This window comes from Phyllobates terribilis, unplaced genomic scaffold (genome assembly GCF_046119375.1).
Source record: "Phyllobates terribilis strain yellow unplaced genomic scaffold, ASM4611937v1 Scaffold_12__6_contigs__length_324123572, whole genome shotgun sequence".
Lineage (NCBI taxonomy): Eukaryota > Metazoa > Chordata > Amphibia > Anura > Dendrobatidae > Phyllobates > Phyllobates terribilis.
The window spans coordinates 197,544,952-197,565,158 of record NW_027362772.1 but is presented as its reverse complement, the minus strand read 5'-3'; the positions used below and the strand labels follow the sequence as shown (position 1 = coordinate 197,565,158).

The 20,207-nt window shown below is 41.6% G+C and overlaps 1 protein-coding gene across 5 annotated transcripts in view; it reads right to left on the bottom strand.

Moving 5' to 3' along the window:
• Nucleotides 1-466: 466 nt before the first annotated feature.
• The window catches only part of MPV17L (MPV17 mitochondrial inner membrane protein like), a 94,287-nt gene continuing 74,546 nt past the window's right edge, over nucleotides 467-20,207 (bottom strand). For all 5 annotated transcript variants that reach the window (XM_073656574.1, XM_073656572.1, XM_073656573.1 and 2 more), the window contains exons 2-5: nucleotides 11,904-12,445; nucleotides 10,763-10,833; nucleotides 10,324-10,353; nucleotides 467-3,058 (exon numbers count right to left, since the gene is read on the bottom strand). In XM_073656574.1, the coding sequence (XP_073512675.1) occupies nucleotides 2,858-3,058; nucleotides 10,324-10,353; nucleotides 10,763-10,833; nucleotides 11,904-12,210 (609 nt within the window). In that variant the 5' untranslated portion in view covers nucleotides 12,211-12,445 and the 3' untranslated portion in view covers nucleotides 467-2,857. The remainder of the gene's footprint in view (nucleotides 3,059-10,323; nucleotides 10,354-10,762; nucleotides 10,834-11,903; nucleotides 12,446-20,207) is intronic.

Genomic DNA, 20,207 nt, shown 5'->3' with positions numbered 1-20,207 from the left:
ACCTAATATCCAGGAGGAAGACTGGGAGGGGGTCGTAGAGTCCCCTACCATGGTCTTCTCTTCTAACAACAAAATGATTCCGCATTATACTATTCAATCATATGTCACTCCGTTAAAATTATTTTGCACCACAGAATGTTTATGATGTCATACTACAGATGCAGATTTCACACATGATATGGTCCTGTCTAATGGTTTCATCCTTCTGGCAAGAGGTGACCTCCTTAATGTCCATTCCAGTTCCTTGTGACCCATTGATTTGTTTGTTTGGGATACTTGAGGAGGAGATGTGGTACCAATACATTAAAAAAAAAATTTGCGTGAGACTTTGTTTCTGGCTAGCAAGCTGCTAGCATTACAGTGGATGGGTAATTCATGCCTGACACTACAATCCTGGATTGAACTTGTAAATTCAATAATACTGTATGAAAAGAGGGTATATTAGAATAGAGGCTCCACGCTAAAATTTTCCAAGATTTGTGATTTCAGGAATTCTTTATTACTTATAATTTCTTCACATAGATAACGTAATTTTGTTTAATAAAACAAATAATAATAAAAAAAGTTTAAAAACTGTAACATTTTTAATATTTTCACACACACGCACGTCATATCGAATAAATTTTACCACAATCATGAAGTACAATATGTCACAAAACAACAGTCTCAGAATCAGGGGGATCCGTTGAAGCGTTCCAGAGTAATTACCTCATAAAGTGACAGGGGTCAGAATTGAAAAATTTGGCCTGGTCAGGAAGGTGAAAATTGGCTTGGGGGAGGCGGGAGAGGGAGTGGTTAAGCTGAGCTCCTGTGCCCGCATAATTGCCATAACTTACCAGTAAATCCATTTGAGGGAAGTACCGACAAGGTTTGACATACTGGTACGTCACATGTTGGGAAGGGGTTGAATAAAAAGGGCAGCCCCAGACTGGTGATAGTTGCTCTTTGAAGAAACCCTTTATCTGCTCTTTACATTTTGATTTAGGAGGCGAGCTGCTACCTGCATGTCCCCTTGTTAATGAATATATTAGGACCATAACTATTAAGATCTATTGATCTTTGATAGGTTATACATAGTTATTAAAACATCACTTAAAGGGGTTGTCCAGTTCAAATCGATAAGTCTGTAGTCACTCTGTGTGTCTGCAGACTTATGAATTCCCCCAGCGCAGGCACTGTGCTCTTTGGGGATTCGCCAGTTTCTGATCCAGGACTGAAGGGCCTGTGTGAGTTATACATACTCCTGGCTAGTGGGCACGGTCTCGCTCCATACAGTTGTACGGAGAGAGGATGTACCGACTGGAAGGCTGCGCCCCTATACGGGGCGCGGCCTTGCGCGATACAAGTGTACGGAAGCAAGGCCACGCCCACTAGATGGGCTCTGGCTGGGAGTATGTATAACTAATACATACCTCGGGTCCCAGGTCAGAATACTGGTGAAACCCTGCATCGCACAGTGCCTGCGCTGGGGGGATCCGTAAGTCTGTAGTTGCACAGAGTGACGCACAGAGTGACGCACAGAGTGACTGCAGACTTATCGATTTGGACCGGACAAGCCCTTTAACTGTACTTTATTTCCAATAGCACAAGGTCCAAAAAAATTCCATTAGGATAAATGTGTATGATTATCAGCAGTAACCGTGGTAGAAACAAATTACTCGTCAGTTTTGTAGGTTATTAATAATGTTTTTATTCTCTCAAAACCCAATAACATTTTTTCAAGTGCATACAGTATGTAGACAGTGCCCCAATCATATCCATCATGACCCCTCACATTCTCAATATTGATTCCAAATATATCACCCGAGGTGCTGTCTGACAAAAATGTTACAATGTGCGATGCTTGTGATCATAAAACAAATATGAGTATGTGAAATATAAAATTGAACGGTTAATACAAAAGTTCTCAGTACTTGTAGTGCAGCAGTGATAAAAGGATTCACATTGACAGGTTAGAAAAGATCCTTAAAAAATGCTGAACACTGATGGGTGTACAATAAACTCCGGGCATCCAGTAAAGGGATTACCCAAATTCTGACAACATGAAAACTCCAGCAAATGTTATAAGGCAAAAATAAACAAAGAACGCTACTTCCCTCTCCTTTCTTCTTGTGGTCCTCCAGTGTTTGGTTACTTGCCGCTAGCCTGTGACTTCTGCACCAAATCAGTGGCCACAGAGGTCACATGCTTTACTTTATTGGCCACATTGCCCAGTCCAGAGCCATAGTGACAATATTACGACATGTGACCGCTGTGCCCATCAATTGGCTGCAGTGGTCCTATATTGGCTCCAATATAGTATTGCAAACAAATACCCAGAGGACCCCTGCACCATTCATGCTGGATTGGAGAAGGGAAGAAGAGGGAAGTATAATTTTTTTATTCTTTTGTTGCTGTTTTTATTTTTTTCCAGAAATGGGATGACCCCTTTGGTAGAGATAGAAGTCTTAGTTACTCAGGAGCGGAGAACAAGTGCTGCTCACGCACTGAGCTTCGCCATGTAAAGTTAAGAAATACATTACTAAGCACAAATCCCGTGTCAGCCATGCTGTGCGGACGCCTTATACTGCTCCATCATGTCTCTTCTAAAAGGACCTGACAGCTTCTCTTTAACCATAGTGCTGGGCATTTGCAGTCGGTTATGGAAGCTGACTACATTGGTGGCCATCTATAATGCATCTCTAATTTATAATGATCTGTGTGGACAGGAAGAATGTTTAATTTCAGAGATTAGTGAATTAACTACGAATTCTTGGCAGAATGTTCCTGATCCGGGTGTCGTTTACTCCGGGACATGCTGCTTCTGTAAGACCAGGATCGCGTTTGGAATTATAATCCACAGGTTCAGCAGCCTCATTTATTTCCCCTTTTCTTCTTTTTCTTTTCCAGTTTCATGAGCCATTTTATTTCCAACTATTGGTATTTTTTGCAGAAACCTTGCAATCACCTGATCAATGTCTCTATTACGTATATAGCAGAGAAACGTTGTCCACAGAAAAGCGCAGACCCCAATGTAGGCAGTTCTGATGACGGGAGGGATAATGCTGAAATTTATTGTCTGAAAATAGAAATACAAAAAAATATATAAAGTACAGAACATAGAAAAGAGTGCAGGATGGTCTGAAAACCCAAAATATGGAAACCCCAAATATATACTGCATATTACATATTAAATGTAAGTCTGCCACAAGTTATTTAACCCCTTTACCCCCAAGGGTGGTTTGCACGTTAATGACCAGGCCAATTTTTACAATTCTGGCCACTGTCACTTTATGAGGTAATTACTCTGGAACGCTTCAACGGATCCCACTGATTCTGAGACTGTTTTTTCGTGACATATTGTACTTCATGATTGTGGTAAAATTTCTTCGATATGACTTGCGTTTATTTGTGAAAAAAACGGAAATTTGGCGAAAATTTTGAAAATTTTGCAATTTTCAAAATATGAATTTTTATGCCCTTAAATCAGAGAGATATGTCACACAAAATAGTTAATAAATAACATTTCCCACATGTCTACTTTACATCAGCACAATTTTGGAGCCAAAATTTTTTTTGTTAGGGAGCTATAAGGGTTAAAAGTTGACCAGCGATTTCTCATTTTTCCAACAAAATTTACAAAACCATTTTTTTTTAGGGACCACATCACATTTGAAGTCACTTTGAGAGGTCTTTATGACAGAAAATACCCAAAAGTGACACCATTCTAAAAACTGCACCCCTCAAGGTGCTCAAAACCACATTCAAGAACTTTATTAACCCTTCAGGTGCTTCACAGGAATTTTTGGAATGTGAAAGAAAAAAATGAACATTTAACTTTTTTCACAAAAATGTTACTTTAGACCCAATTTTTTTTTATTTTCGCAGGGGTACCAGTAAAAAATGGACCCCAAAATTTGTTGTGCAATTTCCCCTGGGCACGCAGATACCGCATATGTGGGGAAAAAACACTGTTTGGGCACACGGCAGGACTCAGAAGGGAAGGAGCGCCATTTGACTTTTTGATTGTAAAATTTGCTTGAATAATTAGCGGACGCCATGTTGCGTTTGGAGAGCCCCTGATGTGCCTAAACAGTGGAAACCCCCCACAAGTGACCCCATTTTGGAAACTAGACCCCCCAAGGCACCTATCTAGATGCATAGTGAGAACTTGGAACCCCTAGGTGCTTCACAAATTGATTCGTAAAAATGAAAAAGTATTTTTTTTCCACTTTTTCATTTTTACGAATCAATTTGTGAAGCACCTGAGGGTTCCAAGTGCTCACTATGCATCTAGATAGGTGCCTTGGGTGGTCTAGTTTCCAAAATGGGGTCACTTGTGGGGGAGCTCCAATGTTTAGGCACACAGGGGCTCTCCAAATGCAACATGGTGTCCGCTAACAATTTGAGCCGATTTTCCATTCAATTTGTTAGCGGACACCATGTCGCGTTTGGAGAGCCCCTGATGTGCCTAAACAGTGGAGCTCCCCGACAAGTGACCCCATTTTGGAAACTATACCCCTCAAGGATTGTATTAAGGGGTATAGTGAACATTTTGAACCCAGAGGTACGACACAGAATTTGATAACATTAGGTCATCATATTGAATAAGTTGTCATTAGCCTTGAGCGCAAGTGCTCTCTACTTGAGTTTGCATCGGGTACTCAGGTATGCACCATGTATCACGGGTGTTCAAGTGAAACGCTCGAGTCCCCGCCCGCATGTTTCATGGTTATTAGACACCCCAAAAAAACATGCGGGGATCGCTCGTGCATGGCAGGCAAACCCCACAATGTTTTTTTGGCCGTGAAGCATATGGGGCGGAGACTCGAGCACCCGCGATACTCAGTGCATACCCGAGCACCCGATGCAAACTCAAGTAGCGAGCACTTGCGTTCAACACTAGTTGCCATATAGTCATCTTTTTTTTTTTTTTTTTTTTTTTTTACTTTTGAAAAAAAACAACAACCCCAACCCTAACATTAGCACAACCCCAACCCCAGCCCTAGCGTTTATTTTTTACGCCGTTCCTCGTGCGGTATAAGTGATGAGATTACTTTACTCTTCGGGTCGGTGCGATTACAGCAATACCAGAATCATATCGGGTTTTTATGATTAACAGCTGTCACACACTAAAAGACACATTTTGTAAAATCTAGTTTTTGCATCGCCATATTTTGGCTGACAGAGTCATGTGATTGCTTGTTTTTTTGCGGGATGAGTTGACGTTTTTATTGGTGCCATTTTCAGGCATGTGACATTTTTTGATTGCTTTCTATTCCAGCTTTTGGGAGGCAGAATAAACAAAAACCAACAATTCAGGAATTGTTTTTTTTTTACTTTTTTTATGCTGTTCCGCGTGTGGTAAAATTGATAAGATAGCTTTATTCTTCGGGTCAGTACGTTTACAGCGGTACCACATTTATATCGTTTTTTATGTTTTGGCGCTTTTACACAATAAAAGCTATTTTATAGAAAAAATTATTTTTTGCATCGCTTTATTCTGAGAGCTGTAACTTTTTGATTTTTCGGATGATGGAGCTGTATGGTGGCTTGTTTTTTGCGGGAAGAGATGACGTTTTCAGCGGTTCCATTTTTATTTATATTCGTCTTTTTGATCGCGTGTTATTCCATTTTTTGTTTGGCGGTATGATGATAAAGCATTGTTTTTTGCTTTTTTTTTTTTTTTTTTTTAAACAGTGTTCACTGAAGGGGTTAACTAGTGGAACAGTTTTATAGGCCAGGTCGTTATGGACGCGGCGATACCAAATATGTGTACTTTTATTGTTTGTTTGGTTTTTTTCATAATAATATTTATTGATGGGTACATTATATTTTATTTTTAGTGGATTATTTTTTTTATTTTTTTCTGGGAGTTTTTTTTACTTTGTCCCACTATGGGACTTTCACTTTTTTCATTCTGATCGCCTGCATGGCACAGGAATGCAGCACCATCCCTGTGGCATGCAGGCAGTCAGCGCTGGACAGGGAGAAGATAGTTTGGAGATGCACTGCGCATGTCCAAACAATCTTCCTGCTGTCTGGTGACCCGGATGTTGTCATGATGACATCGGGTCGTCATGGCAACACCCGGGAAGCCGCGGCAGACCGCGCTGGAGGCCGGAAGAGGAGGTGAGTATTCCGATCACCTCCCCTTGCCACCGCAATGCTGCGATCGACTTCAATCGCAGCATTGCAGGGGTTAATATGCTGGGAGCGGTGTGGGACCGCTCCCTGCACATTGTCACAGCTGACACCCGGTACTATCAGCTGACACCCGGCGGCGATCGCGCTCGCACAGCCTGTGTGCGCGCGCGATCGCGATGACGTACTAATACGGGTCAGGCTCTTAAAGCCCAGGGCACAGACGCGTATTAGTACGTCATGGGCTTTAAAGGGGTTAAAGGGAGCGGTCTATTTAGAAAAGAAAGCCTCCTGTACCACTGAGCATGCCTCTGAGCTCCTACCTTACATAGCAAGTATGCCTATTAAAGTGCTGTGGATGCAGTCACGTGGCCACGAGGGGTTGTCAGCTGCTGCTCACCCTCCGCTGTGTGTCTATGCATAACGGCCAGGGCATGGGATGCTGATGAATAGGACAAGTGCACGATACCCCACAATCATGCGCACGTCCCAGCAGGAATGTGTAGATGCCACCTCATCACTGCCGCTCACCTATCAATACAGAAGTGAGTGGTGCCTGACAACACCTTTAAGCAGGATTCTCATTTACAATATGTAACAGACATTTATATAGCACCCCGAAGAAAAGGAGCGTCTGCTTCATTGTCCTGCTGTATTTTTTTACATTGAAGGGGTTGTCCCAGAAGCAAAGAACATTTTCATCTTGGAAGAATAATAAGTTCCACTATCAGATGTGCATGTGTAGATATAATCATAAATATGCCCCTGCTATGTGCCCTGTAATGGCCGTGTCTGACACATACCACAGCTTCTAGCCAAGGGAGGAAGCAGAAGTCACTTATTATAAGTGAGCAGACAAGAGAAAAAGAAGGGCACCACAGCTGGTATTTTTGAGGCAACATACTTTCCTGTCTGTTTTATCACAGGAGTGAGTGTTGCTGGTGAAGTGGCAGAAACACTCACTCCTGTGATAAAACATATAGGGAAATGTGTTACCTCAGAAAGTAGCCCCTGCTTTTTCATCTGTATACTCATTCATCATAAGTGACTTATGCTTCCTCCCCTGGCCAGAAGCTGTGGTATGTGCCGACCATGAACTGGAGCGGCTCTGCATGATCAGACACAGCCATTACACAGTACATAGCAGGGGCACATTTATAAGCTCTCAGCACAGGAACAATTTTTTTTTTTTTTAACACCTCTAATTGTGAAACTTATTATTCCAAGATCTATTTATTAAAATCTACTTTGTTCATGGAACAACCTCTTTAAAAGGGGTGGTCTGGTCTAGGATGCCAAGTGTGAAGTCACTCTGTATAAATGCAGACTTGTGAATCCTCCCAGCGCAGGCACAGTGCGCGCCAAGGATTTACCGGTGTTTGTGCTGGGAATGGCGCTCAAGTACATGATATGCATACTCCTGGCCAAAATCCGACTAGTGGGCAAAGCCTCACTCAAATGATGCCAGATGGTATGGCTGATGTGCTCCAATAAAACAATTGAGGTTTTTGCGTAATCAGAAATGCTTCGACAGGTTCTCTTTTTACTGTGTAAGCCAAATTTAATAGCATTATCAAGGACTAGTTGTAGTGACTCGGCTAAACAGCATACAGTCAAAAGAATATATGTAAATGCAAAAAAAGCATGTGATTAAACACAATAAGGCCATAACATCTGGCCTTCACGCTGTCCATGGGAGAGATTAATTTAAAAGTCCATCAACTATTTCCTCTGTAAAGAATAGTACAGAAATGTCATCAATTAATCAAATACTCTTATTAAAGCATATCTCATATACAGGTGCATCTCACAAAATAAGAATATCATCAACAAGTTAATTTTTTTCAGTTCTTCAATACAAAAAGTGAAACTCATTATATAGAGTCATTACAAACAGAGTGATCTATTTCACGTGTTTATTTCTGTTAATGTTGATGATTATGGCTTACAGCCAATGAAAACACAACAGTCATTATCTCAGTAAATTGGAATACTTTATAACACCAGCTTGAAAAAATGTTTTTAAAATCCGAAATGTATCTTCAGTAAATGCACTCAGTGCTTGGTCGGGGCTCCTTTTGCATCAGTTACTGCATCAATGCGGCGTGGCATGGAGGCGATCAGCCTGTGGCACTGCTGAGGTGTTATGGAAGCCCAGGTTGCTTTGATGGCAGCCTTCAGCTCGTCTGCATTGTTGCGTCTGGTGTCTCATCTTCCTCTTGACAATACCTGATAGATTCTCTATGAGGTTAAGGTCAGGTGAGTTCGCTGGCCAATCAAGCACAGTGATAGTGTTGTTTTTAAACCAGGTATTGGTACTTTTGGCAGTGTGGACAGGTGCCAAGTCCTGCTGGAGAATGACATTTCCATCTCCAAAGAGCTTGTCGGCAGAGGAAAGCATGAAATGCTCTAAAATGTCCAGGTAGACGGCTGTGCTGACTTTGGTCTTGATAAAACACAGTGGACCTACACCAGCAGATGACATGGCTCCCCAAACCATCACTGATTGTGGAAACTTCACACTAGACCTCAAGCAGCTTGGATTGTGGCCTCTCCACTCTTCCTCCAGCCTCTGGGACCTTGTGGAGAGTCAATAACTGCCTTCTGGATATCTGTCAAGTCAGAAGTCTTCCCCATGATTGTGGAGCCTACTGAAACAGACTAAGGGACGCTTTTAAATGCTTACGAAGCCTTTGCAGGTGTTTTTTGTTAATTATTCTAATTTACTGAGATAATGATTTGTGCTTTCATTGACTGTAAGCCATAATCATCAACATTAACAGAAATAACCACTTGAAATAGATCACTCTGTTTGTAATGACTCTATATAATATACGAGTTTCACTTTTTGTATTGATGAACTGAAATGAATTAACTTTTTGATGATATTCTAATTTTGTGAGATGCACCTGTATATCCTCATGAATGCTTTGCTGGTGCACGACATGAAGCATAAAGTTATGCAATCTCTGCAGACAACAGCTCTGGAATTGGAAATATGAGCAGAAGATGCTGGGGGCAGCGCCAGACAAGTCACATCTCCCTTGGCCAGCTCTACAGACTGTGGGGTCGATTCAGTAACGTGTAATCTGCCATAACCATTTTAATAAGTGACAGTATTTTTGCACAACTTGGCAGTTGCATAAAATGATTGCGACATCTGGTGTTTACAAGCCAGTCTCGGCCTGCTACACCAATGCGGGGACAGCATGGGAGGGACATGGGCGGGATGGGGCATGGTCACGGCTGCCCATTAAATTCATCATAAATTACACCACCCGCAATTTGCACAGCATGAATCAAGTGACAGGTTCCCTTTAAAAGGTGAGAGAGGAGCTTCATAGATTGGATTAACATGGGCAATAAACCTGATACCCACATATGCAATGTGTATGGGGTGTGTAAAGCCAGGGGAAATTGTGATGATGCAGCACAACATTACCACAAGAGAATGTCGTGCCTCCATTTTTGTCGCATAAGATTTTGTTTCAGTGACACAATGCTGCATACACAATCTTATAAAATGCATCATAGGAAAACCATTGACCTCTCAAAGGGGATGGCCACTTTATGTGGACTCCTTACTAAGAAGTGTCAGACACGAATACATTACAATTACTAATATCTTCATCAGTATCCGCGGTTATTTCTTCTTGTAAGTTGTGCTTTCTCCCCGCTCCATGTTGCTCTTGCCTAGCTCAGCACATGACGTGACATGTTAACAGTTTTGTCCACACCTCTGACCATGCACATGCACTGGTTTCCGCCTTTTCCTTGACCAATGCAGTTGAGGATGCACCCATATTGGGGATGAGCCTCGGATCAGTAATAACTGCTTGCGCTGGTCCAGTAGGAGGAGGAATCAGCGCATGTACATCTGCAAGTCTAGAGGTTCAGGTATGGACAAGACTCAAAGAGGTGGATGATGGTTCTCTTTATTTTCACACATGTACTGGGGACATGATTATGAGGCACTTCCTATTATATACAAGTATGGCAGGTTCTCCTCCTGAACTTGTGAGCGCAGCTTTCTTCACAGCTCTCAGAGCATACTGTATGACTAAGCCTGTCCATCAGCCTCGTCCATTACAAAACACCTCAGATGCAAAAGCCATTTTGTCCAGTTGGGTAAGATTATAGAAGATAAATTATATGTAACAGATATTGTAACCAAAGTAAACCTGATCAATGACACCTTACCTGAAACACTGACCAGCATAACACTCCAGTCTGGAAATGGAGAGATAAAAATATAACATTAGACGAGGTTTACTATCCATTATGCCATATATTCTTTCATAGCTTACACCTGGGTACTATAGGTTTTTGTGACTTTCTAGATAATTTCACTGTCTTCGGGTGCCTCATTCTCCTCAGCTCATCGCCTGCAGACATGGATCCAGCTGCCTCTTTCCTACTATATACCGGGATGTGATTGGCTGGCTTCCTGGTCCCATCACTTGCCCATGTTCTCACAGTCTCCTGCTCCGCTGGGGCAGGGAGACCTCTCTGCATCCTCCCACCATCTGCAGGCCGTGCAATCCTGCACTATGTATCCTCCTGGATATAATCAGATTGCATTCCTTTTCCTGACAGTACACTCCAGAGCACTAATACTATACAGACACAGCATTATTACCTTGTAGGTTGGCAAAAACTTCTCTTTAAGATTTTTAAAGATGTCATCCTCTCCATCCAGAAGACTTAAACCTAAAAAACAAAATAGTGATTTATTATGGAGGCATAAAATATGATCATGAATGATTGCAACAATCAGGAGCAGTTTTTTAACTATAGAGCGGAGTTTTCTGGTCATCTCATCACTCACAAGTATACACAGGCAATCTTCTGCTCTCCTTCTAGTCACAACACTGCATCTGGTAATGGCACTTATACAGTGAGGTAGTAATGGCCACATAATAGCCCACATACAGTGAGAGCCAAGCCAAAAGCATTATCTGCCATATAGAATATACTTAAAAAATGAAGCTACAAATTGGCCAATTAGTGTGTGCCCACCAGTCAAGGCGACCTTTCTCTGATGCAACTCTAACCTTATCTATCAGACATGCCTCTACCAAGCCAAAAGCCTGGCAGGTAGGATCCAATGAGAATTAAAAACAGCCTTGCACTGATGAAATAAGGCCGTCACCACCTCCAAATGTATAACCAAACACAATGAAGCAGTGTGAACAAACCAAAGAATCCTGGAGAATACAGCAGCACTGTATACATTAATTATAGAGGTAATCTAAAAACTATTTCCTTTATTTTCATTTTTTTTTTTTTTTCAAAAGAACAATTGATATGACATATTCATGAAGCATTAAAGTGTTATGCCCAAAATTTTAAGTGTGCCCTTTAACAGGATAGGGAATAACTTACTGTTTGATGGGGGTCGGATCGCTGGAATAGCCAGCAATCCTAAGAGCAGGGCTCTAGCTCACATCACCTCCACTCCATTTATGACAGATCTCTGCAGAGCCCGGTCCCTTGCTTGCAGAGCCCGGTCCCTTGCTTGCAGAGCCCGGTCCCTTGCTTGCAGAGCCCGGTCCCTTGCTTGCAGAGCCCGGTCCCTTGCAATTGTCGGGGCCCCATCGGTTGGACCCCCAGCAATCAGTAAGCTTGGAATACTACTTTAAAATATAACAGCAGCATTTTGATAGTGCCATGTCATAACACTGATGGTGTAGATACAGAGGTCTCCTTACATTATATTTAATAAGTAAGATGTAACATTTTGTTCAGTGTCAGACATTGTTAGAAAGGGTATAGATTACCTGTATAAAAAGCGCTGATCGTTATGGGTGCCGCCATTAACTGGTCACAAGCCACTTTCCTTAGGACATTCTTTGGAGCAGATCCTGGAAATGCCCTTTCTATAAATCTCAGCCAAAAGAAGTTAAAATTGGCGTGAAAGCAGAAGCCAACAATGCCGACTTTAGCAGTTTGCTTCCAGTCTAGCCGCTCATTCGGCCCTTTAGAGAGTTTTTGTTGTACAGCATCAGCTGATGCGAAGAGAGAGCCATAAATTGTCACATTGGTCGCCCACGGATGTCTTTTCGTGAACTGGAGAAAAGCACGCATGTTCTGCAGTGTTGTAGATGATAGGATACCGGAGGCACAAGCACTACTTACCAATTTACAAGACGATATCTTTGCTCTCACTGAATGATATATTGTGATTCTTACAGGATCGAGGATGTTTAGAGCCACATTATTAACACTAATAAGTGAGACACTGGGATGACGTGGGCCTCCTTGTAATTATGTGTACTGTCTGTATTACTGCTTCTGTTCACACTCCGTATAGTCACTGGTCCTAAAAAAGTGAAAAAACATTAAAACAATATTACAAGTCAGATATTTAGTTGTTAAAGCCTAATCACACTGTACAAAATGCATCAGGTGCTAAAAAAAAAAAGTCAGCTGTCAAATAACCGATACCATGGCAATTCCTTTACACGCACACGTATAACATTCATAGTATTCTGTTTTCACTGTTGTATTATATGTAGATAAAGATTATTATTATTATGTCTACATACGTCACAAAGGCTAAATCAGGGGTGTCCAACCTTTTGATGTCTCTGGGCTGTGTCAGAAGAAGAGTTGTCTTGGGCCACACATTAAAGAGGTCCTTTCACCAAATTCTTCATGTTGAGCTGGGCATAGGATGTAATAGTGATTGCAGAGCGGAATAAAACTTTTTTGGCTTGATTGTTCTGTTTCACTTCTTTGTTGTGGAGATATTAGCGATCAAAGAATTTAGCAACTAAACAGTTATTTTTTTAAAGTCCAAGTGGGCTTTACCAGAGAGATGTCAACTGGGGGTGTATTCATCTGCCAACTCTGCTGTACTGCCCCTCCCCCCACACTGAATGCTGTGCCATTATGTCTTGCACAGAGCCTATTCTACGCTATAATGGGGGGGGGGGGTCTTTTTCCTCTTATATCGGACTACTTATGGTTGGCAGAGCTGGAAGCATTATGAGAAAATAGCTACTAGAAGTGTTTGTAATGAGACTGTTGGAGATGAAGTGACAGCTGTCAGTGATACTCAGGTCTGCTGTGCTCCAGCAAAAGGTCATCACTCTGCAGGGAGGAGAGCAGACTGTTTGTCAATGCTACTGTTGAGGCATGTTCTTCCATTTTATTATGTACTATATCATGTCCTATTCAACATGAACATTTCGGTGAAAGGTCCACTTAAATATACAAACTAATGAAAGGTGATGAGCAAAAAAAATAAAAAGGGTCTGAGTAATTTTCGTGATATCCGCCACCACAGATAAGAAAATAAAAGTCCTCACATAATCCTAATTATACAGCAGCCTATTCGAAGAAGCTCTTAAATTCGTCAAGCAGGTCCCAAGTTTGTAATTACTAACATAGAAAATGTACAAATCTAAGTAATAAAAAGCTACACAGAGACTGCTGTCTACATCACATAGGAGACACAGAGACTGCTGCCTACATCACATAGGAGACACAGAGACTGCTGTGTATATATTGCATAAACACGGAGATTACTGTATACATCGCTTAGGGTATACATATACTGAGACTGCTGTATACTTGGCATAGGATATATAGATTGCTGTATATATCACATAGAATACACAGACTCCGCATAAGATACACAAACTGCTGTTTACATCACGATACACTGAGACACTGCTGTATACATGACAGTTATAGATTAAACACAAAGAGGCGGTTGTACATCCAAATATCATAATAAAACCTACAAATATGACATACAACCAAATATATTAAATATAATATTTATTGGAAAATTAATTACACCAAAAGGATTAAAATGGATTTGGGGGAAATTGATTACACAAAAGATTGGAAAAAAAAAAGGATAATGTAGGGGTATACCTCAATAGTAAATGTATTGTATACAATATCCATAAATGTTTATTTATTTGCTTGATATTTTATCTAAGTGCCCAATATACAGTATTTCACAAAAATGAGTACACCTTACATTTTTGTAAATATTTTGTTATATCTTTTCATTGGACAACACTGAAGAAATGACGTTTTATATACAATGTAAGGTAGTCAGTGTACAGCTCTTATAACGTGTAAATTTGGTGTGCCCTCTAAATAACTCAACACAGCTATTAATGTCTAAACTGCTGGAGACAAAAGTGAGTACACCTCTAAGTGAAAATGACAAAATTGTGCCCACAGTGTCAATATTTTGTTTGGCCACCATTATTCATATTATCTCAGTGTTTATACAATGTATATACAGCAGTCTCAGTGTATCCTATTTGCTGTATACAGCAGTCTGTGTTTCCTATGTGATGTACACTGCAGAGTATCAGTGTATCCTATGTGATTTAGGTGTGTTTTGGGTCATTAGACTGAAATACTGCCCTGCAGCCCTGTTTCCGAAGGGAGGGGTTCATGCTCTGCTTCAATATGTTCCAGTACATGTTGGCATTCATGGTTCCCTCATTGAACTTCAATGTATATGGCGGCGTCCTGACTGTTTGCCGACAGATTGTGTAAGGGCACATACGGATCAGGCAGATGGAATTCAATTGTCCGATCCTTTTGTGTGGTGGGGTGATAAGCTGCTGGCAGATAATTCTGGGAGCGGCTCTATCAGAGAACATGGGTATGCTCAGCTGAGCAGAGTGTTCATGTGTATGGTGGAGGCAGAGGAGATAATGGTCCGCAGCATGAGCAGCTTTTTCCATTCATTTGTATGGGAGTTCCAAAATTTGCAGCGCATCCTGTGGATACGCCATAAATGTCAGATACAGAAATACCCCTTTAATCGAAATATGCCTGTGTAACTACGAAAAGGATGGTGGTCACAATAAGCATCGAAACTTTCAAGTTTAAAGATGACAAAAACATGTTTCTACTTCAAAAACATTAGTTTCCTTGACATATAGCTTAACCCACAACTTCAAGAGAGACTGGAATTGCAAATAAAGTGTATTTTCCAATAGATGAATGAGATACTCTGAAGGTAATTGTGGTAATTAATGATTGCTAGTTGATCACTCACGGCTATTCAATGTCATAGGACAGAAATAAATATATACATTATATATATACAAACAAAAGAATACAGCAGCACACTAAGTGCGAAGATGTATGCAAGCATTGAATATATGAAGCTTGAACTCCATTACTGCTATATAGAATATACTTATAAAACAGAGGTACTTAACGCATAATGGGGCTCACATGAATTAGCCAATGTATGCGCCAAGTACCTTCAAGTAATGGAGCTCAAATTTCACATATTCAGTGTTTCCATACATCTTAGCGCTTACAGAGGCTGCGGTGTTCTTTGGTTAGAATATTATGGTTTTGTAGCAGCTTGCCCTTGTTCACACTAGGGAGCAGTTTAACCCCTTAACCCCCGAGGGTGGTTTGCACATTAATGATCAGGCCAATTTTTACAATTCTGACCACTGTCACTTTATGAGGTAATTACTCTGGAACGCTTCAACGGATCCCACTGATTCTGAGATTGTTTTTTCGTGACATATTGTACTTCATGATTGTGGTAAAATTTCTTCGATATCACTTGCGTTTATTTGTGAAAAAAACGGAAATTTGGCGAAAATTTTGAAAATTTTGCAATTTTCAAAATATGAATTTTTATGCCCTTAAATCAGAGTGATATGTCACACAAAAGAGTTAATAAATAACATTTCCCACATGTCTACTTTACATCAGCACAATTTTGGAACCAAAATTTTTTTTTGTTAGGGAGCTATAAGGGTTAAAAGTTGACCAGCGATTTCTCATTTTTCCAACAAAATTTACAAAACCATTTTTTTAGGGACCACATCACATTTGAAGTCACTTTGAGAGGTCTTTATGACAGAAAATACCCAAAAGTGACACCATTCTAAAAACTGCACCCCTCAAGGTGCTCAAAACCACATTCAAGATCTTTATTAACCCTTCAGGTGCTTCACAGGAATTTTTGGAATGTGTAAGAAAAAAATGAACATTTAACTTTTTTCACAAAAATGTTACTTTAGACCCAATTTTTTTTATTTTCACAGGGGTAACAAGAAAAAATGGACCCCAAAATTTGTTGAGCAATTTCCCCTTGGCACGCAGATACCCCATATCTAGGGAAAAAGTACGGTTTGGGCGCACGGCAGGGCTCGGAAGGGAAGCAGCGCCATTTGACTTTTTGATTGTAAAATTTGCTTGAATAATTAGCGGACGCCATGTTGCGTTTGGAGAGCCCCTGTGTGCCCAAACATTGGGGCTCCCCCACATGTGACCCCATTTTGGAAACTAGACCCCCCAAGGCACCTATCTAGATGCATAGTGAGCACTTGGAACCCCCAAGTGCTTCATAAATTGATTCGTAAAAATGAAAAAGTGAAAAAAAAAACACTTTTTCATTTTTATGAATCAATTTGTGAAGCACCTGGGGGTTCCAAGTGCTCACTATGCATCTAGATAGGTGCCTTGGGGGGTCTAGTTTCCAAAATGGGGTCACATGTGGGGGAGCTTCAATGTTTGGGTACACAGGGACTCTCCAAATGCAACATGGTATCCGCTAAAAATTGTCGGCTCAAATTGTTAGCATGATAATCCGCATGTGCTGTGCACATGCTGCGGAAATTTCCGCTGCGGGTTATCATTGCGGAGAAAAACGCAGCACTACCAATTATTTTGCGGAAGCAATGCGTTTTCGCCGCCATTGACTTGCATTGGAACTAATGTAATCCACATCACTGGATCTGTACATGCGGAATCCATGCGTTTCAATGTGCGGATGGTACCTGGGTGTGGAGGACAGGAGACTCTCCTCCAGACCCGGGTACCATAGAACCTGTAAAAGAAAAAAGAATAAAATAAAAAAATAAATATTATATTTACCTTCTGATGGCCCCCGGTGCACTCGTCTTCACTTGCCGGCAGATCACGGTGGACTGTAGGACCTGCGCTGACGTCATATAGTCATGTGATGGCAGGTCCTTCAGTGTAGTGTACCGCGAGCTGCCGGCAGCCAGGACGGAGGGAAGCAAGACTGCGGGGGCCATCGGAAGGGAAGTATAGATTTATTTTTTTATTTTTTACCATTCTTTCGGTCACACTATATAAATCCATGCCGGTTGCATGGATTTATATAGTGTGACCAATTTGACAAGCACTTTCCAAGTGATGCTAAAATCGCTTGGAAAGCGCTTGTCAACCCGCATGCGGAAATGCATGTGAAGAACGCTTCACATCCGCATGTCCCTGGCAGGAAAAACGCATGTAAAATCCGCATGTACAATCCGCATGTACAATCCACATATACAATCCACATATACAATCCGCATGCGTTTTTTCTGCCAGGGAGATGCAGAAACGCTCAGGAAAAATCCGGAGCATTTCTGCATCGTGGGCACATAGCCTTACCATAAAGATCTGTGGGGTCCTAAGTCATTGTTAAAACTGCCAACTCACAGTTTTTATCGTCTTTCTCTTCACTTCCGCTAGGACTTCTCAACCTCTCCACACAGACCCCACTCTCAGATGGAGGCTTCCAGAGGTTTGTTCCCTGTCTGACCTTCCTTCCCCGGCTCGCTCCAATATAGTCAGTAGGTAAACAGTAGCCCGGCCCAGGCCCACCCATATAGAACGTACAGTATCTACATACAGAAATAACTATCCACAATATAACATTTCTTGTTCAGTAAATAATATAGAAGGCGTAATATCTGAGGTGATCTTCAGCAGCGTTACGAGAGTTTCTCCTTCATTACAGAAGACAAGCTGACAGGCGTGAGGACAGGCTGAACTAATGTTTAGGCACGTACAATAGTTTTCCGCATTTGGTAGTCATGCATGTAATACATCCTTCTTACCAGACCGGTAGCACCTCCAGGTGCACAAGCCAGATTATAAAGCTCTAGGTGAGCAAATCTGAAAAACATGTTCGTAAAAGGAGCACTCCTAACTATTTTTTTTTTATTAAATGTGTGTATGTGTGCATGTAATGTCGTGTGAGTGTATTAATATACTCACCTACCGCTGCTCCGCCGGTGTTCAGCGCTGTTCTTCTCCTCTTCTCATGACGTCACCACAATTGTGCAGGGCTGTGGAGTCGGTAAGCCAAACCTCTGACTCCAACTCCTCAATTTCTATGACACCGACTCCAACTCCGACTCCCTCATACATGGCTCATGTTTAAGTGATAAATTTACTGTAGCACAGATTCATCTCAGCTAAAAGTCTAGACCCTTAGATCAGGAATAGGACATTTCATAACTTTCTCAAATTCTTATGAAAAAAATATTCCCCATAAACTGCATTGAACTACTGTACCCAATTTATTATATATTTTAGGAGTTGGAGTCGGTCCATTTTATACCGACTCCACAGCCCTGCAATTGTGACCAGCCGGCTCGCTCTATGCTCTATGTGTTAGCCGGAAGTCTCTTTTACAATGTAATTCTATAGAGACTTGTTCTGAAGCTCTATGAACTTACATTGTAAAAGCCACTTAGGAGTTACACAGATCACAGTGTGATCCGGAGAGTCTGCAGAGTGGTGACGTCACTGAGAAGAGGAGAAGAACGGCACTGGATCTCGGAGAGAGCAGCAGATGAGTACATTAATACACTCACACTACATTATTTTATCTAGGGGTATAGTGAACATTTTGAACCCACAGGTACTACACAGAATTTGATAACATTAGGTTGTCATAGAAAATTTTCATTTTTTTCACGAAAATGTTGTTTTAGTCCCAAATTTGTAATTTTCACAAGGTGAATACGGACCCCATAATTTGTTACGCAATTTCTCCCAAACGCGATGATTCCCCATATGTGGTCAAAAACTTTTGTTTGGGCACATGTCAGGGCTATGAAAGGAAAGAGCACAATTTGTCTAGAATAAATTGTGAATGCCATGTCGCATTTGGAGAGCCCCTGACATGCGAAAACAGCAGAACACCCCCCCCCCCCCACAGGTGACCCCATATTGGAAGCTTCACTACCTAAGGAATTCATCTAGGGGTGCAGTGAGTATTTTGAACCCATAGGTGCCTCACAGAATTTTATAACATTGAGACATGGAAATATGACATGTAGTGATAAAAATGTAATTATTGTATTTACTGCAAATTTTCAGGTACACAAGGGTTAATAGGTGAAACTGGACCTCAATTTATTGTACAATTTCCCCCGGACACGGTGATGCCCCATATGTCGTAAGAAATTACTGGGCTATGTGCCCACGATGCAGAAATGAAGCAGAAAATTTCTGCAGCATTTCTGCATCTCCCTGGCAGAAAAAACGCATGCAGATTGTACATGCAGATTGTGCATGCGTTTTTCCTGCAGAATACATGCGGATCCACATGCGTTTCCGCATGCAGATTGACAAGCGCTTTCCAGGCGATAGCATCACTTGGAAAGTACTTGACAACTAGGTCACACTGTATAAATCCATGCAACCGGCATGTATTTATACAGTGTGAACCGTAAAAATTAAAACAAATAAAGCTATACTCACCCCGGAGGCCCCGGCGTGGCTGCAGCGCTCGTTCCTGTCTGGTTCCCGGCTGCCGGCATATCGCGAGACAGAGCGGTGAAGGGCCTGCGGTCACATGACTGTGACGTCACCGCGGGTCCTCAAGCGATGCCGGCATTCAGAGAGAAGCCGCCGGACAGGTGAATATAACTTTGTTATTTTATTCTTTTTTTACAGGTACAATGGTACCCAGGTCTGGATGAGAGTCTCCTCTCCTCCAGAACTGGGTACCATCCGCACATAGAGACGCATAGAAGCCGCTTGTACAAATGTACAGTCGCGGTTTCTATGCGTTTCAATGCAAGTGAATGGCGGGAGTTCCGCTGAGCTTCCGCAAAATGAAATGACATGCTGCGGATTTTTGTACGCAGCATAAACGCTGCAGAAAAATCCGCAGCATGTGCATAGAACATGCGGAATCCCCTTGGGGACCATGGGGTGCGGATTACCTAGCGTTTCCGCTGCGGAAATTCCGCAGCATAAACGCTTGAAAAACGCTATGTGGGCACCCAGCCTTAGGCCACACGTCAGGGCTAAGAAGGCAGGAGCGCTAT